Source organism: Aythya fuligula, chromosome 6, assembly GCF_009819795.1.
Source record: "Aythya fuligula isolate bAytFul2 chromosome 6, bAytFul2.pri, whole genome shotgun sequence".
NCBI classification, from domain to species: Eukaryota; Metazoa; Chordata; class Aves; order Anseriformes; family Anatidae; genus Aythya; species Aythya fuligula.
Window position 1 is genome coordinate 19,307,928 of NC_045564.1, and position 27,391 is coordinate 19,335,318.

The window sequence follows — 27,391 nt, forward strand, 5'->3', positions numbered from 1 at the left end:
TTTTTTCATTTCAAGTTTATTAAAACTTTAGCAGTACAAATGATCCAGGTTTTAGATTATCAAAAGACCAAACTGGAGTCCACATCTTATAAAAAGGCGTTCCCCAAAATGTCTCTAAAACTTTGAGACAATGGAAACATTAAGTCCACAAACTCATCCATGCCTGTCGTCATCTGTTCCAGGACTTGTTTCATGATCGGACTTTTTATCCTTACTAGGGGCATGATCTCTTTCCTGACTCTCTGATTTTTGGTTAATTTCTTTCTCTGTTGAAGATCTGGTCTTTTCCTTCTCATTACTCCTGTGTGAGTATGATTTTTTTGAATCTCTCTCTTTGCTACTTGGTCTCTTTTTTGAGTCTGGACTTCTATCTTGATCTCTACTAGACTTCTTATCTTTACTGGATTCAGGACTGCTACTGTCACGGCTTTTTGAACGCCTCTTCCTTTGGCTTTCAGAATCATTCCTCTTATATGAGCTTCTACTTTCTCTGTTTGAATACCTCTCTCTGTTTCTGCTTTGACTTTCCTCTCTCTCTGAGCTTCTTGAGTCTCTCCTCCTCCTATTTTCTCTTCCTCTGTATCTATCTGGCGTACCTCTCCTTTCTCTGCTTCTTGATCTTCTTCTTCTTGTTTCTCTGTCTCTATTCCTTGAATAGTCTTTACTTCTACTGCGATCTCTGTCTCTGCTTCTTGATCTTGCTCTCCTACCCCTATCTCTGCTTTTGCTTCGTTCCCTTGTTCTACTACTGGAACTATGTTTTCCTCTACCATGATCACGCTCTCTGCTTCTTGACTTATGTTTCTCCCTGTCTTTACTCTTCCTATGGTCATGGTCGTTACTTCTTGAACCTGCCCTTCTACTTCTCTCTTTACTCCTACTTCTTTCTTTCTCTCTCCCTCTAGAATCATAGCGCTTTTCTTTTTCTCTACCTTTCTCATGGTCCCTCTCTTTGCTTCTTGATCTTACTCTCTTTTCATCATGTCTGCTGTGTTTGGAGTCTCTTTCTTTACTTCTTGATTTCTCTCTGCTTTTACTATGGCTTCTAGATTTACCTCTTTTCCTGGTCTTGCTCTTGTTATGCTTGTCATCTTTTTCTGAATTCCTTCTCGTCTCCCTGTCTTTACTGCTGGATTTGTGATCTTTTTTCTTCTCCTTTTCCCCTCTTCTGCTTGGGCTTTCAGAAGCTTGTCTGTGGTCTGATATTTTTCTCTCTCTTCCTCTTCCTGGGCTTTTTTGATTATCTTTCTTTATTTCATTTATTTCACTCCTTGGAGAGAGAGAAAAAATACATTTTAAAAATATTGTGAATCCCCTCCAATCTGAAAAATAGTCAGAAGTGAGACTGAAACGAAGTCACACCAGGCCATCTGTATTAAAACCCATATATTTATGGTAACCACAAATTAGCATGATTGAATTCTGACAGTTAAGCACTGGAATAACCACGTCAGTGTCCTTTTTTCTTCAAAGTAACTTTAGCTAAAGTGCCTATTACTTTGATATATACAAAAATTTAAATGCACATAGTCCAAAAAGAAATAATCTTACTTGTCCCCTTTTATCCATCTTTCTCCACTAGACACTCTCATTCTTTGAGCTCTTTGCATTTCTTGCCTCCAATGTGGAGGAGTTTCACTGCGTCGAAATCGATCTCTTGACCTGGATCTGGAAGGCGTCCGGTAACGCTTGACAGGAAAAGAAGAAAAAAAAAGGGTATAAGTTAGCCATCAACTGCATGTGAAATTCAAAGCAGTATTTTATCCCCAGTGGGTGATTCTCCACAGCACCTAACATTACATTTAGATGTATATATCAGGTTTACGCTTCTAAGTTAGTAATTCACCAAAAAACCATATTTGATGTTCAGCTACAGCAGGAATACAAAATGTCTGATCAAGTAACTATTTAAGGTAACTTCTCAGCAATTTTTTGGTACAACATCCTGATGTGGAAGTCTTCTGTCCATTTTTAATTAGTACAAATACAAGTTACTTTTCTGACAACGAAAATTCTTAGCTTTAACAAGCAACACCAAAACAACACTTTTTTTTTTTTTCCTTAAGCTCACCTCTGCAAATAAGAGCAGTCTTCCCCCATATCCCTTCTAGTGACATTGTACAGGTTCTGGTGTTCACTAGAACACTTTCTGAGCTAGATTCACTGATTCACAAACTACTATAGTAACACAATGAAAGCATTTGTTGTTTTGCATCCTCCTTCTTTCCAATAAACTCAGTACGCAAACAGTAAACTAATTTTCCTTGTCTTACTTCAAGCTTTAGCCCCCAGATCAATTATAATGCACCATAAATTACACGTGCATCCTCCCACCCCCCAAATTGACCATCCTAATGAAAAGGCTCAGTAAGAGCATGCTGCCACCCTGTTTCTTTTGGGGAAAGGATTGCAAACATTTACCCGTGGTCCTCTTCCTTTTATTTTCCTTCCAGATCTGGTCACCAACAATCTTCTCTGGTATGTTGACTGGGAATTCGATAGATTACTAAAAGTAAAGTGATATTGTTTGTAACACTGAATGAAAAGAAGATAAAAACAGTTTCATATCTTCTTCAGAAATTAAATACCATCAAAAGAAAACAAACATTAAATGTTATCCTTTATTATTGGCACAGTAACAACCACACCACATGCCTTTTGCTTTTGTATGCAGCATTAACAGAACAAAAAAATAATCTGTTGATATCAGAAAAGGTCCACCTTTTCCTTCAAATTTGTTGTTAACTATTTTACATTTTGGAGCCTGATGACCACACATGCCAGGACAAAGTAATTATACACCATAAATTTCAACTGATACTGCACTTTTTCAGGAGTGGCTAGCTTAACTTTTTTTTTTTTGTACAGAAGATCTGTACACGTATGGGAGAAAAGCTGCAACGCACTGATTGCCTGTGCGAGGTTTCATTCACAGATGTGAAAACTGAATATCCTCACACAGCTCTGAAAGGCACTGTTGTGTTCTGGTAGTGACAATACAAAGCCACCCTTCGTTATCAGTTCATTTCATGAGTACAGCTGAGGTTCATTTGCGAGGTCCATTTAAACTGTTACTGTAAGAGAAGAAACCCAAGCAGTAAAGTTTAAATTTAATTGCATTTCAACCTCTCTAGTACAGATAGAAACAACAGTGGACAATCACAAAATCCTACATGGAATAATTACAACACCTGTGCCATCTCAAGTTTAGGTTTTATAAAACAGGCTTAAGAGATGTGCACAGAACCTATAAAATGTCACAAGGGCACATTTAGTAATTGTTACACAGCACTAGCTTTCCATATGAAACTTCCACTTTGGGTTAGTAACTAATGGACAAAATAATATTGATAATCTCTAGGTAGCTCCCAAAAGCAGCCATCCCTCTCAATTTCCAATGAGAACTGTACCTAAAAATTAGTTGTCACATTTCCTCCTTACCTTTCTTTTTCCTTTTAATTTTTTTTTCAATCAAGTCTTTATAATAAAGGGAGTAGGCAATCTCGCCTTAACTACCTTTAGGTTAAATCTCTTAAACAAGTGCGAGACAAAACCCCAATTGGTACTGATCAAGTAGTTCCCTTCCCTGTCCCCCCTCTAACACTCCCCATGAATGCTTCAGACTTCATGACCAGAGAACACTTCACGACTTCCAGGTATTTTTTTTTTTTTTTTTTTAAATAAAAAAAGTTGTAAATTCATATCAGACAGTTGTATGTAATGAATTCTAAATTTAACTACACTCCATTTAACTTGCTTTTTCTCGAATCATTCATTCTACATTTTTCATTCACTAAAATTATTTCCAAACATTAACCTTTTGTTCTAGGAACAAAAAGACTTGTCAACTGCAAAAAAAAAAAAAAAAAATCATCCACCTGTGCTCAGAAATATGCAATTGTTTAACAGGGAAAGGACTCGGTCTTAAAACAGCAATATGACCATATGACTGTCAGTGTCTTATCAAGCAGGTATATTACCTTTCTCTTTCCTTCTCTCTGCTTTTCCTCTCTTTTTCTTTCTCATCTGCTTTAGGAGGACTTTTCCTCATCAGGAACCGGTTTTCAGGTACAGGAGGAATTTCTTCAGGACGGACAGTAGATAATGGCTGTGCTTCAGGGTTTTCATCTTCGCTTTCACTGGATGAGCTTTTTATTTTGTATAAAAATAAATATTTACACTTGAGATGAGTTATCTGGATGAGAAAAAAACCCTTTCAATCTATTTAAATAAAATTCAAAAAAATTCTCTTAATTCAGTACACAGTAATAAAATAAGAAATGAAATCATTTCAGAAACATTTCACCCCCATATCTTTACTCCAAAACATGCAACTACAGTAGATTCTTACCCAATATTTTTCTGGTTCCAACGATGCAACACTGAACATACATTTATTCTATGGTTAGATACAGCTTTCTTGAAATATATATATCGAAGTCAAATTCAGATTTTACACTTGCATATAACTGACTAAAAACTACTGTAGCTCCAAGTAGTTGGTAAAAACAACAAAATTGTGTGAAAGTGGCTTACTCCCACAGAAATAATGCCTGACAGCACTAAATGAGTATTTCTTATATTTTACTGCCAGCTTGGAAAAATCTAACTTGGACTGACACAGCTTTATCTCATGTTGAAAGACAAACTATTAGATTAGAAATACCACTTTCAGAAGCAAAAGACTGAGTTTTATCATCTTCCAGTGAAATGGCAAGACTTTCAGTATATTACACAAAACCAGTGGTATGTTTATCTGTAGTATTTTGTTTAGTATTCGGGAATAAAAGCAAAACTATATTCTCCTAAGTCCCACTGGATATACGTACATTGAGTTGTACAGAAATGAATTTAGGTAAAAAAGCTATCACCACAACCACCACTTCAGTCCAAGCATTCCCACAACTGGATTTGGAAAGTACGCAAAATTCTTGGTCCATTCTTTCACTCCTTTACAAGCTGCAGCATGTTTGCGCACAGACACTGTCCTTTACCATCAAATCAGGAAAAAAAAAAAAAAAAACACAACTAAACTTGTCTACTTCACTAGATACAGAACACAATTTTGTGTAGCTACAAGAGAAAATGACACCACACACCATACACAAAGATCTCAATACCGACCTTTTCTTGCTTTTCTTTCTCTTTTTCTTTTCCTTCTTGTGTTTCTTAGAATTTTTCTTGTGTTTCTTTTTTCGTTTTTTCGATTTCTCTTCTGAAGCACTCTCAGAATCCGATGATGAATCCGAAGACGATTCTGAATCAGTTGAACTTTCCGAGTCACTGGATGAGGAAGACGACTTGTGTCTTTTCTTTTCTTCTTTCTTGGCTATAAGTCAGAACAACAAAGATTTAGATATCAAACAGTTATAAATAAATCTCAGAAAAATCAACTTATCTAGTAACTCCGTATGCTGCTTGCAACTGTGTCTGAGAGTACTTCGTCACAATACTTGCAAACAAAGTTTTTGGAAAAATCCTTTCTCCCAAGCAAAACACAGCATGTGTCTAGAAATAGGTAGAAAAGTTTCAATCATTTTATGCCTACGAAGAAGATCTGAAGTACTAAATTTGTACTGTCAAAAATTTGTATAGCTGCGTATGTTTTCAGATGATGTTTTACATAACATCACCTATGTATGAAGAATAATTAAGAATTTAAATGTTTATAACTTTTCTTTATAAAAATAAATTACTTCAGGTGTAATCTGAATTGATATAAAAGCTACTCAAACCACCAACAAGGGAAGTTTTAAAACAGAAAATAGATACTAGTTCAGCATACACTGAACTGATTACCCATTAAAGTCAGCCCAACACAGGGAAGACTCAGATAACCAACCTTATACTACTACGTGAAATGATGCTCAGAGAACAACTCTAATCCCCCAGCTCAGCATGTTTTACATGTTTTTCTGCAGAAAGATAGAAATTGCTTACTAAGCCATCCAGTTTGAAAAGGAACCCAGCTAAAGAGCAGGCTATTCCTTAATTACACAAGTCACCAGTTCTTGGTTTGTCAACTGGAGCTCCAAATCAGCAATTTACTAGCAATCTTATAAGAGTCCAGCAGGAAATAATACAGGGATACACACAGCTTTTTACACCCTCTAACTGATCTGAGACTATTAAAAGCGATGCAAGTATGTCAGTCATGATAATTTGAAAAAAAAAAAAAACATAAAAAAGTACTTTAAGAACTTCACTACAGGAAGTCTGGGCTTCTGAGTCAACACACTTTAGGTAAATTAATTAAATGGCATGAACATTCTCCAATGTGTTAAGAAATTTCCATAAACTCTTAATCCACAAAATCAGAAGTTCTAGCCAGAATTCCAGGAGGGCACACTGGCTGTTTATGGACTACTACAATAGAGTTTTCTAATTAGCATCAAGTCTTTTTTTATATATCCATTGCAAACTGCAAAGACATCTTATCAAACTACACTAACAGTACAGCTGCAGACAGAAGAAACTGAACCTTCAACATTAAACAGAAGAAAATTATACCAAAATAACCATTAATGTCTGAACAGTCTGTTTTCTTTGGCAAGGAAACAATGTATATTTTAGAACAACTTTTAAGGCCTTAGAATAGGCTGCAGGTCAGAGACAGGAATGATTTTTAACATAGCACACCAATCTTAACCGAAAGCATTAGCCTATTTTACAAGTTATAGTAAGTCACTGTAGCCAAAGAATTCAAGGTTTACAGGTTTTTATCTAACCTACACCAACGCAGAAGCAGTTAAAGGCAACCCCCCAACCCCAAACCACTTTCTGCACAAAGCAGCAAAGTGAAAAGGCAAACACCAGGCACCAAAGACAGCATTATGACTACGCAGCCTGTCTGCCTCTGAAAACTATTCAGATTCCACATAACAGAAAACATAGAGGTGTCTCCCTCAATAGAGTAGGATATATTTTCTATTACAGATAGAGAAATTCAACTGTTTAGTCTAGCCAAGCATTTATTTTGTTGACTTCCACTTGTGCCAAACAAGATGTAATAGCTAATACTACTTATGTCATATCAGTCGTTTTTTGTAAAATAATGAAAACAAGTACTTCAAAACATTTTTTAAAGGAGTTGTAATACATTTCTGCCATTAGAATTTTTTTATTTTTTAAATCTTCAGCAAAGTAACAGGTAGTAGTATTATATCACCTGCAGAAGTCAACACCTCTTCTGTTGGAACCTAATACCCTATTCTGTCAGGTATCTCATTCAGAACGCTGGTCAAGTTTCTATATATCAGTGATATATACCAAGGCAAAAAGATTTCCTCTTCACAGTAGTGCAGAGAACTTGCTTCCGGAAGACTTGGCTGAGATGAAAGATCTGGGTAACAGCAAGTTAGCCGAGGGTTAATTCACAATGGACTAGATACACAGTGCAGAAAAATCTCTGCAGAAACAACTAAGTATGGCATCTTGGCCTCCTTTTTTTCGGTCATACTTTTTTAAAACAGATTTTCTTTTTCTCCTTCTAATGTTCCTGAATCTCCACATTGGAACAGCAGCTGAAGCGTAATCCCATTGCACTAAATTGCATTAACTTTTCAGATAAGCATGGCAGGCATGTCATAGCTGTATGATTTCCGGAGCAACTTTCTTCATGGTGTTTTTATTCACAATACTCATTTGAGACAGACTAACAAAAGCCAGAGAGCCAACTGAAATATAACCCCTGTACTTCATAAGTTAAACTACTCTTCTGGTCACTTCTGTGTGCAGTATAAACTAGTATGCTGTCTAACCATTTAAAGCAGCCTATCAACTGAAATTAGCTGAGGTTACCATCAGATGTAAAAACCATCTGAAAAGAGCTTCTGGCAAAATTGCACCCAACAGATGGGTCCCTTACTACACTGTTAACTTGCCATATTGGTCCAGACAAAGATACCTGGTCTATTTTCTCAAACTTCTGCTCAATATCCTTATTAAAGCACTATATTTAATAAAAAGTCTGCTGTTAACATTTTATATCAGCCTTAGATTGTCTAAACATATATACTTGGTCAGAGTGTAACAAATAAATCTCTATAAAGAAAACTAAACTGTTTCCAAACACATTTCAATCAAAGGAGCCTGCTGTCATACAGGTGACAAACAAAAATAAGCTCCCTTGAGGTCTAAAACACCACAAACACAAGAAGTACTAAAGAAATTAACTAGTTTCTATGTCTCCAAACACTTACGTGTTTATCATCTACGCTACACTTCTGGTTTTGGCCCATTAAAAAAAAAAAAACACACACTATACTGCACTACGTTGCTTCCTGTAAGTCTTCAGGCAAAAATAAGGTGTCTCCAAGCTCAACTTCCAAAATGTCTGAATAAGAAGTTGATAAATGTAGTTATTTCATGTATTTTTGCCTTCCAGCATCCATTTTAAAAGTGCCAAAGGCCACCTGTCACATTTTTACTTGCATCATTGCAACAAGTTTAGGTATATTACTACCTTAAACTGGGTAAATAGTAACTACAAGTGGAAGTGAGTTAGTGTGCAATTACGAGAACTAACAATGTGATTCTCCACTGATAGAAAGCAGCTTCAGTATCAGATTTATGTATTTAGGAAATCCCGTTAGGGTGGAGAGGGCAACAAGGGAAAAACTGTTCACTCAGCAAAGACAGAATATTGGGCAAAAGCCTTTGGATATACTTAGTAGTGACAACTCACTAGCTCTGTCAGGCAGCAGATATTATTTTGAATACTGAACCAATGTGGTTCTGGCCAATTAAAGATCAAAATAAACAAAACCACTCCTGTACCATGAAGGTCAGTGAGAAGGAAATAGACTTCTATTTACAGTTCAACTGTTCCAGCTCATTAACTTCAGGATTAGATTTCAGCTTATGGTCACATCTGAAATAGATGCCTCGCTTCCTACTCCATTCACTGTGATGTACAGTATTTGCCAGGTTTTGTGAATTACATGATTGCTCGTTCAGCTGTGCCATGCAATACAATCTCCACATCTCGGCTTGCTCTGAAATGTAGCAACTCGTTAGTGCCATGGTATCAGGCTCATGGACTTGAAATGAAAAAATGACCTGGCCAGAAACAGTCAGGTTCGGGCATGTAAGTCAGAACAGAAGATCTCATCTTGCAAGTCACAGCAATATCAATACAGTTACCTTATATGAAGTCCAATAACTTGTGCGGGACTACAGCATGCTCTCCAAGAAGAGGACATGTCTACTTCGAGACATTAAGACAGGTATTTCCCTTTTTCCCTTGATTATTTTTTCCAGTGTTTAATCACCTTGCTGTTCAGAATTTTTTTTTTTTTTTTTTTTGGTTTTGCACATCTTGCTTCAGTTATTTGCCATAGGTTTCTTTTTGTTTGGTTGGTTTTGAATCAGAATGTCATTTTAAAATAAGCTTCTTTATTCTTTAAAAGAGTCTTAGATATGCCTTTGGTTAATCAAAGGTATGACCAAGAAAAACATAACCAGGTTTGCCTGATACAAAATTTCATGAACTGGTATCAAATTCCCACTTATCTTGAAGAAAATCAGGTGTGTTACTCATTCCATAAGTTTTCTTGAGAATGACAGTAGCTTAGCTAGTTCATAATGTCCTTTCTAAACACTGGCATAATATTAGTGGGTTCCTATAGTTGTGGTGGATTTTTATTTTTAGAACAGCTTCCAGAAATTTCCCACACACTTTAAGATTTTCTAAAAATAACACTACTTGGCCAGGGATTCTTCCTTAAAAGCTTGTCTTCTCTCATTCATTTTTACTAAGTCACTTTTCCATTTTAAAGGAAAAAAAGAGAAAAAAAAACAAGGAAAAGACAAATATTGCACTTTTCTACATGATCATCCTCTCTAACCCCAAGGCAAAGCTTCTGCTCTAGGCCTCTACAATATTGTACTTAAACTTGGATCTTTGAATCCTTCAATTTACATATGATCCATTAAGTTAACTTAGTCAGGTGATCATCTTTTCATCCCTATACAAATCAAGTTCTTCTCTATGAACACAGATTTGCTTCCTTCATAAAGCACTTCATCTGGATACTCATGCCAATACTCTAAAATCCAATCCTTATTCAAGTTCAACCCAAACATTCAAACTACACACTTAACTTCTACTGTGATTCCTTCTGGTAATACCGTCTTTGGCTTTCCAGTCAAGCCCAAGAATTATTAGCTCAATTTAAATCTATAAAGATTTGCCCAATTCCTTTGTGCTGCCTACCTAACAAGCCTATACAATGAAGATTTTAGTTTAAGCCTCCCTTACTATCATTATATACTCTCCCACAAAAATTCACCAACATTCTCCTGCCATCCCTGGCAAACTTCTTATCCCTTTGTCTTAAACAACAAATTCCCAGAAGCAGTCTACTCTGGTAACTGCCTCACATTTCACATTATCAGTTCTCTTTTGCTTTCTACTGTTTTCAAGTGCTACAAACAGTTTCACCATTTGATGATTCTCTGTTGATGACTTTCTGTGATGCTGCTCAGCTCCCAGAAATTGCTCCTCCCATCTGGACTCCCTGGCCTCTTCCTTATACTAGCAGGTCAAAGGGCCTCTCCTTCTCCACTTCTCAGCTTTGGACAGCAGCTTGGCCAATTTCCTTCTGCTGACGTGATGACAAAGTCTTCCTTCCAACTCCACTACCTCAGGCTAACACCGCTCAGTGGTTCCATGTTACACATGTACCAACCAATCCCAGCCATGCCATCATCTCTCATCATAGCAGTGAATTTCCCTCTGCAAATCTTACAGAAAACCCTTCTCTTTCAAAAGCAGAATTCTCTGCTCATCAGGATCTCCATCATGGTCTACAAGGCAGCACCTTCATCAGGTTGGCACTACATTAGTGCCCATTAGGGCCAATATTCCTCCCTGCACTCAGTTTTCTCTGTCTGCCCACCCTGGTGGGTAACACTTGCTGTTTTCCAAACACTCCTAGTATTTAGTACTGTGCCTTGCAGTCAGTTGAGCGGCCTTCCCCAACGCGCTGGCAGCAACCTCTCTCCCCGGCACACCAGACCATCCTAGCAGTACTGAAGCAAAGAGGTAGGACTACACAGACAAATGAGTAAGACCAGACAGTCAGATATCCCCAGAAGTCTCTTCTCTTTGAGGAAGAGTTAAAGGAAAAAAAAATGGTTTTTTGTATTTTGTTTTCCTCAGTCCTTTGATGAGGACATCAAGCCCCTAACCAACAGCTTTAAGTCCTCCAACTATGTGATTCAAACTAAAACTTTAATTTAGTCATTCAATTTCAAACCTCCTCGAGTGGCTTAAAATGGAGCATGGCAAACCAAGGAAAACACGCAGGATAGGCATCTCCCCCATTAGCTTCATCCATACTATACACATATTATATAATCTGATGTACCAACCCCTTCATTTTCTAACACTAACAGCACTAGTGTATTTTGTCCTGAGATAAAATTATGTTGTAACATGAAGGATGACTCGTGAATTAATCTAAGAAGTTGTAGAGAAGTCATGAGCCATAAGATAACTTTACTTGGAATTTTGAGGGACTGAAAAGATCACTTCAGACTTCAAGGTCATTCTCCTAGGCATCACAACAGGTAAACAGAGAACTGCAACAAAAAAAAAAAAAAAACAACAACCAAGAAGCTCAAGTTTGAATGCCTGCATTTTCCTTAGGCCAAAGAAACAATTATCCTTGACTTGTGCCTCAAAATCCTTGGTTCAACCCTTCACAGTACTTATCCACTGAAGGCACTATGACTGAAAGAGCATAACAATCTCTATCAGAGTTCCAACCAAACATGAATCATCGGTGTCCTCCACTAAGATTTTCTGTAGGAAAGCAGCATCTTTGACTGACCCTTTCTTTGCTAAGAGAAGCAGGATCCAATCTGGAAGACCACATACAGCTCTGGAATGGCAGAGCAAGAGCTCCCTTCCCAGAAGCCAAGGCAAATTCTGTCACATTCCTGTTCATGAATGTACTTTATAGCAACTTTAAAAGGATTTCTGCTTAAGGGAAATTTCAGGCTACTATAAATGCTTGCCCTTAAGACTTACCTGAAACTTGAAATAAGCTCAAAAAAGCAGCAATTAATGAATAAAGTCATCAATGTCATCAATGCCATCAATGCACTTAACACAGCACCTTCTTTGGAACAAGTGCTTGCCTGCTTGAGCAAATTAGCAAAATGACCTCATGGTTCACGTATATGTAGATGGACAGAAACTTTACCTTTGGATTTTGGAATTAGCTCTCCACAGCTCAGTATGCGTACTTCAGCATACGGTTTACTAGATGCATCTGTTTTCTGGTTTTCTATTTCTCTCACAACTTCCTGCCCTGAGATGACTTGTCCAAAAACAACATGATGTCTGGAGAATTTAAGCAAAAATAAGAATTCTTAGTACTTATATTTAAAGTAGTTCCCAAACAATAAACATCAGAAGATATGGGACACTTACCCATCTAAGTGAGGTGTAGGTTTAGTTGTTCTGTTGTTTCCAGATGATTTGATTTCAAGAGAAAAACAGAAGTCAATTTTAGTGGAAGGCAGTCAACATTTGAAGCATACATACATATGAAGATAAAAGTTATTTTAAGTGAATTAATAACATGGAATACAACCAATATATATTATTGTAAATTTGTGTACAGTTAAAGATATTTCCTGTTTTATGCAAACTACCTATTCAATCTTTTACCACATTTTACTAAACAAGAAAAAGTACAGAAATTTGTAGACAGCATCCTCTCAGAGAATGTAAGAATTTTATGTATTGAAGTAATAGGAACCAAGAACAGATTAAAAAAATAAAGGCAACTGGCCAAAGAAGCAAAACTGAAAATAACCTCATTAGAAAATAAAGAGCAATCAAAGGAAGAAAAAATACCTGAATATACAGAATATTTGACATCAGGACTTTCTCTTTATATCTGTAGACAATTAAGAAGTTTGCAGCAGCCTTCCCCTACAGTAGGATTACTAATGCGTACAGATGTCAACCATGGCAGAAATCAAAAGTTGAGATAAATACAGTAATGATTTTCCAGAAATCCCAAAATAAAGGTCTAATGGTGACAAGTATAACTTACCATGTTAACTAAGATTCATGATTTCAAGAATGTTTTCTACAAATAAATTAAAGAAAGGTCTACTGCAGTTACCTTCTAAGATAGAAAGCTTTAGACATAGCTGTAAATGAGACTGCATTGGGAAGTTACCTTTTGACAGAAAATTTCTGAACTGCTTTGAGGTAGAGAACCTCTAGAGCTGTTTTGCTTCCTTCCAGACAACACATATTAGAAGAAAGTGATACAGCTCTACAGGGAGCAAACAGGTTTATGTTACTGCCTTAGCTAGAATACAGATACTGAAAACTACCAAAAACTCTTTTGCACAGACAATAAGCACTAGATACACAGAAGTGATAACAACAGTTTCCCTGAACAGCTTATTAGGAAAATGGCTATTTCTATGAGCTCTGTGAAAAAAAAGCATTGAGGTTGCACAGGAGGTAGCGTACAATATTTAAAAGGATTACCTTTACAGCTTACAAACAGTAAACCACATGCGCATTGCAGAACAATACTTACATAAAGAACTGTGAACCATTTGTATCTTTCCCTCGGTTGGCCATTGAAAGGAGAAATTCTTTGTTGTGTTTTACAGCAAAGCTTTCATCTAAAAAAAAAAAAAAAAAAAGTGTTTTCAATTACTTTAAATACACCACATATGCTTAGATAAATGCTCTAAGCAAATTCACCCATGTTAAGTAAATCTATTAGACACTTCTGTAAAAAGTTGCATTAGAATTAGATTAAAAATAGGTATTTTTTTCAAATACACTGTTCTTTTCATTCTCAATAATGCAATGTAAGAATTAATGGCTTATATCCAGAGAAAAACCAAAAAAAATGGGATCTTATTCAAGAGATTTTTTTCCTACCAGGATTAACAGAGGCCTCATTCTTTTCAGCTGTTGCTCTTTTTTTTATTCTGCACATGCCAATCACTACCTCTTTAAAGCAAAAAAAAAAGTTTTCAGCTGTACACTAACTATTAATAAACCTTGTCACCTCCAGGATTTTTTTTTTGTTGTTGTTCTTTTTTAATATACACGGATACCCATTTTGATGACAAATCCAAAATACTTCTCTGTGTCGGTCACCTACACAAATGAACTTACCTAAAGTGTCACTAAGAAAATAAATTGAACTTGAGTGAATCTCACTTCTGGTAAGTAAATAATTTTGACAGTTCAGGTTAAATCTCAATGAAACCATGAAAAGTAATCACCATTCTTCATTTAAGACACCTGTAAGAGACCATTCTATCTTCCTCCCTCCACAAAACAGCATCACAGCTGTAGGGGGAGCCAAACTGCTCAGAGGAAGTTTGATTAATATTTTTCAGATATAAATAGCAGGAGCAAGCATTAACAAATTAAGAAAGTACACAATCTGTAAAGCTATGGTTTCACATTACGCTGTGTATGGCAGTGCTATGGAGAGCCCACTGCTGTGTTGCACAGGACTGAGAATCCTACCTAATCCTAGACTAAGTTAGTTGGCTAAGGGTGCCAGTACAAGGAAAAATTCCTGTGGATCGTTTCATGCTGTCGCTGAGCTGAAAAAACACCTTGCAACTGACAGAAGGTAGGCAGAAGTTTTGCTGCTTCTCCCACCTCACCCATCCATACATACCCTCAGCTACTCATTTTTGCTGGTAATGATGCTCGCCTAACTACTGACTTAGATACATTTACTAATGAACTTTTTGCCCTAACAGTCTTTAGGCATTTTAGCAAATTGAATCAGCTTACAGTGTGATCTGAGTAACAGCCAGTGCAAGGTATGACCTCCCCTTTGGCAGTTGCAAATTGACCCTAGTAAAATAGTGAATAATTCTTTTGATAGTTTGCTACAAGTTCAGACAAGAGCAAACGTTAAAAATGTCAGTGAAGGGGAAGAAGTATAACCACCTTTGCCAAGGGCGGCTAGCCATCACATGGGTTTAGGTGTAATGTGAAACTGCTCCAAGTAACACAGAGATGCTCCAGTACATTCTGGACAAACAGGATGAGAAGCACATTGGAGAGAGAAGTACTTATGCAACACTGACTGAAGTAGATAGAACCAGCAGTGTGAGAAAGCTGATGGCCTCTTTATACTTAACTCCTCCTTTGTTCAAGAAAGCAGAGCTTTATACTTCCTTATAAATAAAGATTTGCAAGAAGACTTGAATCCATTACTACTTGCTCCTTTTGACTAGAAAAGGTATTCTCCAACTTAAAGCTTGCTGCTGAAGCCAAATAGTAGGTTCAGAATCAGACTGCCATGTTTAGCAAGTTACCAAATTGTAAAGCTAACAAATATGAAAGTGTTTGGTATTCATTTTTCAGTGATTAAAAAGGTTATTTTAAAATGAAATATTACCTAAACTGTTAAGTCAAAGGCCTGGAAGACCAGACAAAACCTTAAAAAAAAAAACAACAATGGAATTCAGGTTTACCAATTAAAACTACAGGATGTATAGGTAATGGTTTATAGTAACACCAAAATAGAACAGCCTGATAAAACTCTTACCTTCGAAAAAGCCACCATAAATGGATTCTCCTCCTCTGCCATTTCCTTGAAAGAAGAAATGAGTTACAACTTAAAGTAGTGATCAAAAAGTCTCATTACATGAGCAATGCTTCATAACAGGAAATACTGATTTAACTGCATCCAAGTCAGTAACATTATTCTTCAAGATATGCAAAAAAGACTAGGACACATCTTCATAGTCCCATTAAGCAGAAGCAAACTTGGTGAACAAGAAAGTTTTCCCATGTGTTCTGCTACCCTCCCTTTTTTCTTTATTTCTCAGCAGCAGATATATTTTACCCTTACATTTACAACTTTCCATAAATACTTAGTACTCTAGTTGTGAGGTTACAGAGCAGAAAGCGTGTATAAATTGATGTAATTTTATTACGCAAGTTTCCATGTAAAGCTTTTTACCCATCTTCAGCATAAGCAAAGTTAAATCACATAATTGAAGTGAATGATCTTACACAGGACTCCTGCAACATTCCATTGCATAAGCATTACATTTTTCTTCAAAGATTCACATCGTACCTTCACTGAAGTCACCTCCTTGGATCATAAAATCTTTCACTACCCTGTGAAACAGACAACTTTTGTAATGCAATGGCTTTTGGGTGGATTTTCCTGTACCCTTTTCACCTAAAGGAGGGGGAGAAAAAACAAAGTGACTCTCTTTACTGTGGAGATTCTACAGGCACAAAGTGTTACGTAAGTATTTAATCAAAATCATCTACCAAACTCTGAAAAATTAATTTGTGAGGCAGGCACATACTTGTAATACCAGTAAGAAACTCACGTGTAAGAAAGCACAGAAACTACCTCTACAGTCATAACAAAAAGAACTCCATACTGACACTAGTATACAACAACATAATCACCTTTTCTGTTTTTGTCAGGACAGTTACAATTAATTCACAGAAAGGTAAACTAAGAACTCGGATAATGGAAAAGTCACCTGAGCCACCTACCTGGACAAGCTTAAACAACTAAGGGGGGCAATATATTACTATTACTGCTGAGAGGACATTAAACCTATGCACATAACTCAAATTGCTTTCACTGAGTCATCCATTCTAGGCCTCTTCTACGTGGACTGACTGAAATTAAACTGTTTAGTTTAACTTAAACATGTTTGCCCAAAATCAGGTGAGGAACTCAGATCTTCAGTTACAACACTGCAGGACTAGAAGCAGCATAAAAGTTGATATTCAAAAATAAAAATTAAACAAACAACATCATAAGGAAAAAGAAAGAGTAGAGGGGAATGAGAAATAGTTTTGAAAGAGTCTTGTGCCATCCTCCTTCGCATCAGCTCTGGTGCTCTTCAGACTCACAACCAGGCTCTCTGCCTCAGCTAAAACACTACCCACTTTCACCTCTAGCTTCAAATAAATAAGGTCTCTGAGTTAGCAAGATGAATGGCTCATGGCATGGTCCCATGAATGGCACAACCAACCTCAAGGTAACAGTATGGAGCAGGACTATACTGGAAGGAAAAGGATTCTTCCTTTCCATTTTGGCAAACCATTAGACAAGCTCCTGAGCTGTGAAACTGACAGTTTTTGTCAAGGGCAGTTGCCTCTGAATTTACCTGTAACAGAGTGGTGCTTCCATACAGATCTAAGTAGAAAAAACACTTCCAATAGAAACTTGGACACGTACAGCTATATATTCCACTGGCTTGGCACATGCCTGAAAAAGGTATTGCCAGTAAAAAGCAGAGGTGCTGACCACTGTTTTAAGACAACAGCATACCCTCTTCAAAACTACCAAAAAAAGAGAAAGAAATGTAAAACCCCACAATTTTGAATTAAGTTGCTTATGATCAATATCATAAATGCTTTGTCAATCTACTTTCTTAAACATGGTAAAATATGGTCAATTCTTAAATATGGTAAAGCAGAAAAGTTGTTCAGCCTCAATATGATTTTGAACATAAGCAGTATATTCTTATCAGTACTTGCTTCTAACCTGAAATGTTGTTCAAAGACTTCAAGTCAAAAAGTTAAAGCAGTAGTGAGAAAGAACACCTTTCCACAGTAAATCTATCTTTTGATAGCACATCAAGAATGCCATGGTCATAAGAAATCACACATTCACTAAAAAGAGTAATTCTAGGGTTTAAATTTGGTACCTAATTTTGATAACCTGATTCTGAGTCAGCACACCTGAATCAGATAATGCCTACACTCATAGTGCAGCATTCATGCTGACTGCAAACTGTTCTAGCTAACTTAACATGAATGCAATTACGCACCCACACCTGATTCAGATCATATTAGTACTCTTGACTGATTTGGTATTAACAGCTACAAATCTTGTCCTGACAAACAACAGAGCTGGAAAGAAAGAAAGCAGGAAATGCTGAAGACACAGAACACAGATTTATGTATTCACAGAATCATTCTTGTGATAATGTGTAAGTTTTGCTAAGCTGTCAGCATTTTCAACAAAAGCAGGTATCGCACTGGGAAATAACTCTACTTGGAAATGCTTCTTGGAGAGAATCTTCTAAGTACTTTGTTCAATAAAAAACCTGAATTTCACTAGGAATGGTTATCACCACTCTCCATCAACAAATAAGTTACAGCAAAAGCAAAAATACTAATGAATACCAGCAACACCTTTCAAATATCTCCAGGTATCGTAAGAATGAAAAGCAAGCCTGCATGCTTGACTTATTGGCTGCCTTTAGATGATATACAACATGAGCAGTAACCACCATGCTAGTAAAAGAAAGTCAACTTATTATATCATCATTTGAAGTTGATTAGTACATGCCTTCTGCAACATCCTAAGCCAAAGAACTACCACCACTTGGTTTCTGCATCAGATGTGTATGAGCCATTTGCTAAACCTCCAGAGATACCAAGAACTCAGTACTCACATTTAGTTTATACGTAAGAAAATGTCAGGAAAAAGTAACATAGATGTCAAACATGGTATTACATCAGAAGCTATAAATACATTTTAAAAAATCTACAAACCTGTGCAAAGGCAGCGAAAATTCTCACATGTCTTTGGACACACATCTGAAAACAGTTCAAAGACCACTCTTCCAGCTAGAAAAAAAAGCCGTATTTGTTATTAAGTTGACTGGCATTTATGATATTCCTATAAAATATTTAAGAACAGTATCTTATTGATTTTTTTTTTTTTCATTTTCTTACCAGGTACATTGTTGATGGCTATGTCAAAAAAGCAACGAGGTCTCTGGACCTTCACTCCCATGGCTTCAAAAATTTAAATACTGTAAATAATAAAAATAAAATTGAGTTTATCTTTTCCCATAGTGAAACCGAATAATTCAATGTCAAAGATTTTATGAAGACAATAAAAACTGCTGAGAAGATAAAAGAAAACCTTAGAAGCAGCTAGCAAACCAGTAGTTAAAAAGATTAAGGAAGCGCTATGCATTTTAGGCTATTTTTGTATTTTGTAGACCCAAATGAGTCATTTCATTTGGGTTTGTTGCAACAGTATTGAATTTAAATTTCAGTAACATACTTCAGATGAGAAAATACAAGAAGATATTGTATTGTATAGAGGATAAAAAAAAGCTTTAAGTCTTCTTGCTTTCCAGGTAATCACTTAAATTTTCAACTCCTAGAATGCTTGGATCTTCAAGGTAAAATAAGTATCAGAGGAAAATAAAAAAAAAAGTCAGCTTTGAGACCAGAAAGCACACTCAAACAACTTTTTACAACTGCGTTTCAAAATGTTTAACCAGATTGATTTCTGCGGTCTGTCAGGTTCAGTGTCAGTGGCTGAGAAGGCTGCTCACCCCTCTGGCCATGGGTGCGAGCCTCAGGTCGGGCCCATTCTCCTGAAGAATTTTTCTATTAATACACCTGGACCGTGAACTACAGCTGCTCAATAAAGTACATACTGCTTGTAATGTTTTGGAGCACAGGAAAGCAGACAGCACAGGGTGCCCAACTTCCTCAAGCGCCATTGCTCTGTGAGAGGGTCAAATGAACGCAGTCCTGCTGATGGTCTCCTACTTTCCCTTCACTCCTGTCCTTGCTGACACACGCGTCCACCTGCTTTCACTGCGTGTTCACAAAAAATCCCCAGGCAGCCTGCTGCCCCTCCGGCACCCGCAGCAGCCAGTAGCATGAAGCCACGCATGCCACGAGCAGCACCGCTGCAGGCCAGGCTCAGCAGCCACAGCACCGTGCCATAAGCAGGGCTGCAAACTGGAGCAGCCACACCAACAGCCAGCTCTTCCACGTAAGAAGAAACACTCACAGGAATAATCCATTGGGCACATTCCAAAGCCTGACTGGATGCAAGGTGAGGCAACTAGACAGCTCTGAAAAGCTGACAGACACATTGAGACCACTAGATGCACACCCAACAAAAACAAGATTCTGCACAATAAATACTCACACCCTCTGCTACTTTAAACACTAAGGTTTCTTCAACATCAAACTACAGGTGTTCACACAGGCTATGGCTGTGGAACACATGGCTGTGGCCAGTACCACCCACAGCCTGCTTACTGCCCATCCTTCAGAGGAGAAAAGCCTCAGCAGTAAGCACAGACATGAGGCAAGGTGCCAGACCTCCTGCCCATGGAGGTGACTGGCTGCTCCTGGTGTTGTACGCTGCATTGGGAATGGAAGGAAGGAAGTGATGTACCATTAAAGGATTTTCACTGAGGTCCTCCTAATAATTTCGCCAGTCAAGCATGCACACTTTCAGAAGTAACCAAAATTTTTGCCACAAATAAAGTGACTGGTCAAAGAGTCCAAGACAACGTTTGATGATTAAAACTTGACAAATCGCTAACATGTTGTCATGTTGGGATTAAACATTCCTTTTCTTAGGCATATTTCTGGGATTCCTGTCACTGCAGTGTTAGCAGCTGCTCCAACTAGCATCCAAACCATCCTACATGAACAACAACAAAAAAAGATGTAGCTGTTCCACAATTACTGCTACATGAAATTTTATTGCCAGAAAACACTACTCAGATTGAATTGACATACTGCACACATCTCTTCTAGAGCTCTGTAGCTGTGCCACGGAACAGCCTCAAAAATTCATTTGTTGCCATCTGTCACTCCCAGAGTATCTACATCAGGAGGCTACAAGAAATCAAAACCTACTGGAACCATGTTAGCCCATTTTCCCTCTCCTTGTGCTCAGTATCACTCCTAACATTTTACCAAGATTGCACAGTGAAAAATCACAAGAACAATGCAGGACAGATTTAAATGAAATACCACTCAACAATTGATCATTTGTGTGAACAGTATCATGGCCAGACTCTGCAGCCATGCACATACCTGCTTGGCTTCGTAACAAACGCATTAGTTCACAGAAGCCAGAGATTTAACCAAAGCAGCAGCAACCCTGCCTCATCCTGCTTGCTCCTCTCTCTCAACTGTTGTATTGACAGAGGAGAAACAGCAAGTTCTGTAGCCAGGCAGAGAAATCGAAGAAAAAAAAGTGCACATCACTGAGAAGTTGGAGGCTGTCGGGTCAGCAGATCGCTGACCATCACGCAGCTGCACGAACTCCTGGGAAGCAGGAGGGAGGCAGCAACACAGGCTAGGGAAGGGAGAGATAAGAGAGGCGGGAGGAGACACACACTGCCTTCCCTTCCGACAGGCACCAGCCAGGCCAGCCACCAACTCACACAGTGGTAACAGCAGCAGGGGCTGTACAGCTGCACCGGGAGACGAGAGGGGGATTCTTCTAAGATGCCTCTCAGAAGAAATGCTATCCTATTTGTTGTTTGATGATAAAGCTGATAGTTTTAAATGATCTCAGACATGTAAGGACCAACAGTGAGACAACTGTACTTGAACTTTAAGCGTGTATGTCTTCAGCGCTTGAGCAAGGAGGGGTTCAAACTTGCTTTACAGGTGATTTGCTTGAGAAATGAGGAGGTACGCATGTACATTTATATACAGTATTTTAGCCAAAATAAATGCAAGCTATTTTAATATGCACTATATTTTTGATTGATAACACTGGTAACAACTAAAGCTGACCTGTAAAATACATGCCTTTATGGTACGTTGACACGTATTTTACCTCAGTCAATTTGTAATTAGGTTCTGTAAAGGAAAGGATGGAAGAGGGAAGGACAGACAAGAGATTTCTACATGCATCCCCACCTACCAACTCCTGCTCAGTTTGCTGTTTCTCTACGTACTGTGAACAGCAGAACAAGTGAAGGTTGGGATGTTCCAGACCCCTACTGCCCACACTGTCTCCAGGCTGCTTGCACCTTCCAACACGGCTTCTCCCATGATCTCCAGAGGGCCCCACACTTTCCCCAAATGCTCCAACAGCATCCCCCCAAAATGAACACTGGCTGCATTTGGTTCATAATAGCAATTATGTTAACAAACATCAGGCCAAGTAAATACACCTCCTCCTGAGAAGATATTGCAAATGCCTCTCTCGGGGAAAACACTGACAGCTTTTTTTGTATGCAGCTATTGACTTCTCTAAATTACACAGGGCTGTCTCATTTTTAAAACCATTTGGAAAACAAAAACTTACTGGAAAGGCTGAGGTAGGAAGAAAGCTAGATGTACACACAGGAGAGAGATGACAAAAAACCCACACTGGATAAACTTTATCACATTCTTCGTAAGCCAGGCTAAGATATCAGTGACATTTACCCTAGCTACCTACAAGCCAAAGGAGCATTTGCTCACCAACATACTTGAATACCCTTTGTACAGCCAGCACTTCAGACAGCCCTTCTCCTGAAGTGTTACAGGGGAACTTAAAAATTATCCATGAACTATTATTTTTACCCATGTCTTATTTCATACCAAACACAGTCCTATACATGCTGATTACTTAAAATTTGCCTGCATTAAAAGCAAGCACATGGGGATGCATGTTAAAGAATGAAGAATAGCAATTTGAGAATAATAAAAATAAAAATGGAGAAAACTGCAAGTAATGCTCAATGCTACTACACATCTAGCAACAACAGGGCTTACACGACTTGCGTATTTTTCTCCTTAAGTTTATTTTCAACTAAAACGTAGGATACTCTTAACTTATGAGACTTGATAGAATCTGAAGGGAACATGATTTAGTCAACCAAAAGGCACCCGCTATACCTACATATGCAAATACGCTATGCAGAAGGGCAAGCTTGAAAAGTCAGCTCACTTCTTCCTTCCAAAACTCTGTAAGAAAGGACAATAAAACAACTCAAGTACTACTGTGAAATGTTCAAGCCATTCAGCATTTTCAACTACCTCCTGCTAGAGGAGCCTCTTAGAGTAATTAAAAACAACATCAAAAATAACCAAGAACAACCAACTTCAGCACACCTAAACTGGTCTGTTTGTCCATAAACACAAAATGCACACTAAGCTGAACTGTAATTCCATTTCCAGAAACAAAAAAAAAAAAAATACACCAACAATTTAGTTTCGCTGGAACAGCTGTACCTACAGCCAGTGCATCACCAGCTGCGGCTGTCAGGGTTCACTCTCTTCACACCTGCATTAGCATAATTATTTTGTTCAAATATTTGTAGGATAAAGTTGGCCAGCTCACAGCCAAGCTGCAGACAGCTGTTACCTTTCAGAATGAGCTTTGTCAATTGAAAGAACTGTCACACGCTGTTCTCAAGCATTCCTCCCACAGAGATTGTCACACATATTAGCTGATATGCTAAAATACGCATCCTGTGTTGTTTTTGTTTTCAGTCAAAATTACTTGTGCTAGCAAGGATCTAGCAATAATGCTGCTTAATATAACCTAGCTCCTTTTCACTGAAATGGGTTAGTCAAAATGGGTTAGACTGACGTGCACGCACAGATGCTCATCAAGTAAAATACCAGCATGTCATGCATCTCACAAAAGCTGACGGCAAGCAGCAACACAGTACTTCCCAGTTTTATGAGGGAAATAAATCCTTCATTTTTAACTATGCTGAACGGTTTATGGGACTGGCTATCTGTGTCAGACCCTGCACATGGTGGAATGTGTTTAGAGAAAAATATTATTGTGTCCTCCTCCTTCAATTCATTCCACCTGTCCAAATCTACTCTCCTCTCCCCTACTTTCAATATCTCCTTAACTTTGTGTTTGTTTCTTTGCATCAATGTATAGTTATCTTCTGCAGTGGTCTTCATTTAATGTCCAAATGAATGGAACAAGGAAATGCGTGAATTCACTTTCCTACCATTTTGTTCCAGGCCATCTACAAATGCAGGAAGACAAAACCATATTGGTTTATGTTACAAAGAAAACCATCCAAAACCTTCAGAAATATTTTAAAGCAAAACTTGGAGTCTAAAGAAAGCAAATACACAGAGTGAACACTAAGCATACATCAAGTTCACTAAGGCTGTTGTTCCACAGTCACTTGAAGCCAGTATAAGTGGGGGCCTCTACCAGAATGCAGGGCTTGTACATCAGTGTTGTGAGCTCTCATACAGGTAGGCGGTCACTTCATCACATGGTCACTTCTGCCTCCTTCCAAGAAAAGGATTCTGGCATCAGCTTAAAATGACAGTGCAGCCAGAGCCTATGAATGTTGTTTGTATGTTGTTTGTATGTTTGTTTTAGTGTGGATTAAATTGCAAATGATTTTATGATTGCTAAATGAGGGATACAAAATATTATTATCAGTGCCATTCCTGTGTCAGAGCTTCTAGCTGTTAGGATGATACCGAGAGCGTGAACAAAAATCCAACCAGCTCTATCCTCAATCACTTCCTCAACATTTTCCCAAACAGAGTGACTCTTCCTCTGTGTTTCACAATCAAAAAACTCTGAACTGCACCAATGACAACTAAGAAAAATAATTCACTTTTATTTTACTAACCAGCAGCACAGGATTTTTTACCTTGTCAGCAGATTTCAGAAAAATGTACTACACTTCAACACATTTTAGGTTTGAGATGCTGTCTTTGCAATCATGTGAACTCAAAAATGTTTAGAAGGAAAAATAAATAGCATTGTACACAGGCCTCTGCAACTCCTTTCTCCAGTAACTTTCAAAGTCTTTTTTGGACTACTTATAAAACATCTCCTTCCCCCTCCCCAAGAATCAAGAGGTACCTCACAAGACCAGCCGTTGTCTTCCAAGGACATGAGGCAAGAGCCTTCTAACCTCTTAGAGAGGTGTAAGAAAGCAGCAGCATCAGATAGGTACTGACTAAATATGCAGTACATAATCCTACATTATTGCACTGTAGAGTTAAATTTATGTCCCTTTTAGTATGAATTTTTGCAATTAACATTAACTTAGTTGTCTTTTACTGAAGCATACAATGAATGCCTGCTTAGTTATAGCATCTCATCTGGGAGAACACTCAGCTGAGAAGGTGGTACCATTCCCTTAAAACTATTTAAACAGGTGAACAAGTTCTCATTATTTTCCTAATATAGAGAAACCTGAAGTGAAAAGGATGTTACAATATCTACTCACTCTTATAAATAGCAAGAAAAAAAACTTGGTCACTGAGTAAGTCATGGTTTTCTATCACCTGATTTATGCAAAAAGGTGTTTGGGTGTTTTTTTGCTGTTGGAGTTGTGAAAAAGCACATATATTTTCCCAGGTCTGTGCACGAGTAAGTGCCTTTGTTGGAGCTCACTGCTCACCCAGAAGCAGCAAAGAACATGTCTGTTTCAATTCTACTACTCAGGACTGGAAACTGGAGCAGCATTAAGTCCAACAGCAGCCACTAACTAATAACACAGTATTTTAAAACTACAAAAATACAAAAAAAAAAAACAAAAACAAAAACAAAAAGCAACACAACCATTTGTAGAACATAAAAGAAAAAGTGTTTAAAGGGTATAGTGTAATCTCCAAGTAATTCACCTGTTTGAACCAATAAAACAAAATTCAGAAGTGGAATCCCTTCTTCTCTTCAGTTACTGAAGATCAGAATTAAGCAAGACCGTGTAACAGCAGGACATGTAGTTCTAATGCCCACCCATGTTTGCCAACCATAACCAATCTTGTTCTGTGATCTCTTTTTCTCCTCTTTTCTCAACTACTTCAGCTCTACTCCCCTCCCCAGCCTCTGACCAAATCCTCACTCCATTAAATGATGGCCAGGTTTGCTCTCTGGCACTCACTGACTGCTTCCAAATGGAAGATGGTTATTGAATGGAAATGGACGTGGCCCAGAGGAGCAAACCTGTATTGGAGATACCATGCTGCACTACAATATTCTCCACTGCAGTACGTATTCTTCACTCCAAATACTCTCATAGGATTTCAGAAAATCTGTGGACTAAGAGGAAAAAAAAAATACTGTTTTTTTTTAACCTCTTGATGACTGACTAGCTAACTCCAGAACAATTTCTGTTTCACAGAGGAGGACTAGAAAAACGGATAGTATCAGTAAAAAATATAGTCCCAAAGGACACTCTCAGACTATTATCAACTATACTATTCTTTGTATGGCCCCCTTCAGATTTACTTCATACGGAAAGCTGTTTCTTTCAGATCTTTAAAAATAATACAAAACTGGTAAGTCAAGATTATATACTCTTCAAATTGAGATAGACTAATGCTTCATAAATCATGTCTAGCTGTCACATTTTAATCACGATTTTACCATGGTAGCATCTAAAAACTTGTCATACAGGATCCCAATGCATTAATGAGCAGGAATGGTGAAACAAAATGGGGCAAAAGATTTAACTCAAAAAAAAAAAAAAAAAAAAAAAACTCCTACCCAAAAGCAACTTCTTCTGCAGGTAATATAGAACAAAAACATGAAAAACTGAATATTCTTTCTCAGATCAGATTCTTCTTAGGAAACTGACTCCATATAAATGAGCCTCGTGTTCCTCTTAAGACAGGTAGCAGACAGTAAAATAGTAGAATATGATGCACTTAAATCATTGAGCACTAAGTAACTACCAACAAAAATGACTTTTTTCTAATCACCATCATGGAAGACACCTCCTGTGAATAAACTGTAAGGCAACGTAACAGGAATTCCAGCGAGTTCTGCTAAAGCTTTTTTTTTTTCCTCTTAAGCCTCCCTCCTTCAAAGCCTGCTAACGACTCAGAGAATGACCGGACACACACAACGCGCACAGCTTGGCCGTGGCCCTGCACCAAACGCGCCTGAAATTCGTTACCGACAGAAACCCGCGAGGCGCCCTGAGAAATCCCTGCGGGAGAGGCAGGGACCCTCCAGCCGGCCACGGCAGCTGCCGGGGGCTCGGCTCGGAGAGGCCTGCGGAGGGGAGGAAGCCATGTGGCAGGCAGGCAGGCGGCCGCTGGCTGTGGCTGAGGGGGAGGAGGCCCGGCGTTCATTCAAACCGCCGAGCAGGCCCCGCAGCGGGGAGGCGGCCCCGCGCCGTGCCCGGCCGCACGTCGGCCTGCGGAGAAGCCGGGCCCGACCTCGCGGCCCCACCGCCGGGCCCTGCCCGCCGACCCCCCCCACACCGCGGTTCGCCCCCAGCCTCCCCGCGGCGGCCGCTCTCCCCCGAGCCCCCTCACGGGAGGCGCCGGGGCCCCTCACACGCCGACCGCCGCGCCCGCCCCGCGCCCGGCCCCGCACGGTCCCCGCGGTGGCCGGGGAGGGGCCGAGGCTCCGCTCTCCCCGTGACGAGGCCCCTGGGCGCTGCGACCTCCGTCCCCCGAGCCCCCGCTGCCCGCCAGCCCAGGCCTGGGGCCGCGGCCCTCGCCCTCGCCCCGGCCACATGGCCCCTCGGCTCCCGCACTCACCCCGCTCGCGGCCCGCGTCGCCCCGCGCCGCTCAGCGCCTGGCCGCCATGTTAGAGCTGGTGCGGCACGGACTGCGTCAGCGCCAGGCAGCGGCGGGAGGGAGACGAGAGGAGAAGGGCGGGAGGGGGCGAC

General features: G+C 38.9%; 1 protein-coding gene across 1 annotated transcript; it reads right to left on the reverse strand.

The window, feature by feature from the left end:
• PPIG (peptidylprolyl isomerase G) lies at positions 1-27,391 on the reverse strand. Its single transcript, XM_032189955.1, has 13 exons — positions 27,260-27,391; positions 18,740-18,819; positions 18,557-18,631; positions 16,101-16,208; positions 15,567-15,611; positions 13,575-13,662; positions 12,443-12,472; positions 12,213-12,352; positions 5,125-5,329; positions 3,981-4,148; positions 2,422-2,506; positions 1,552-1,688; positions 1-1,270 (listed from the first exon to the last, which is right to left on the reverse strand). The coding sequence occupies exons 2-13, from the start codon at positions 18,798-18,800 to the stop codon at positions 154-156; spliced, it is 2,259 nt and encodes a 752-aa protein (XP_032045846.1). The 5' UTR covers positions 18,801-18,819; positions 27,260-27,391; the 3' UTR covers positions 1-153.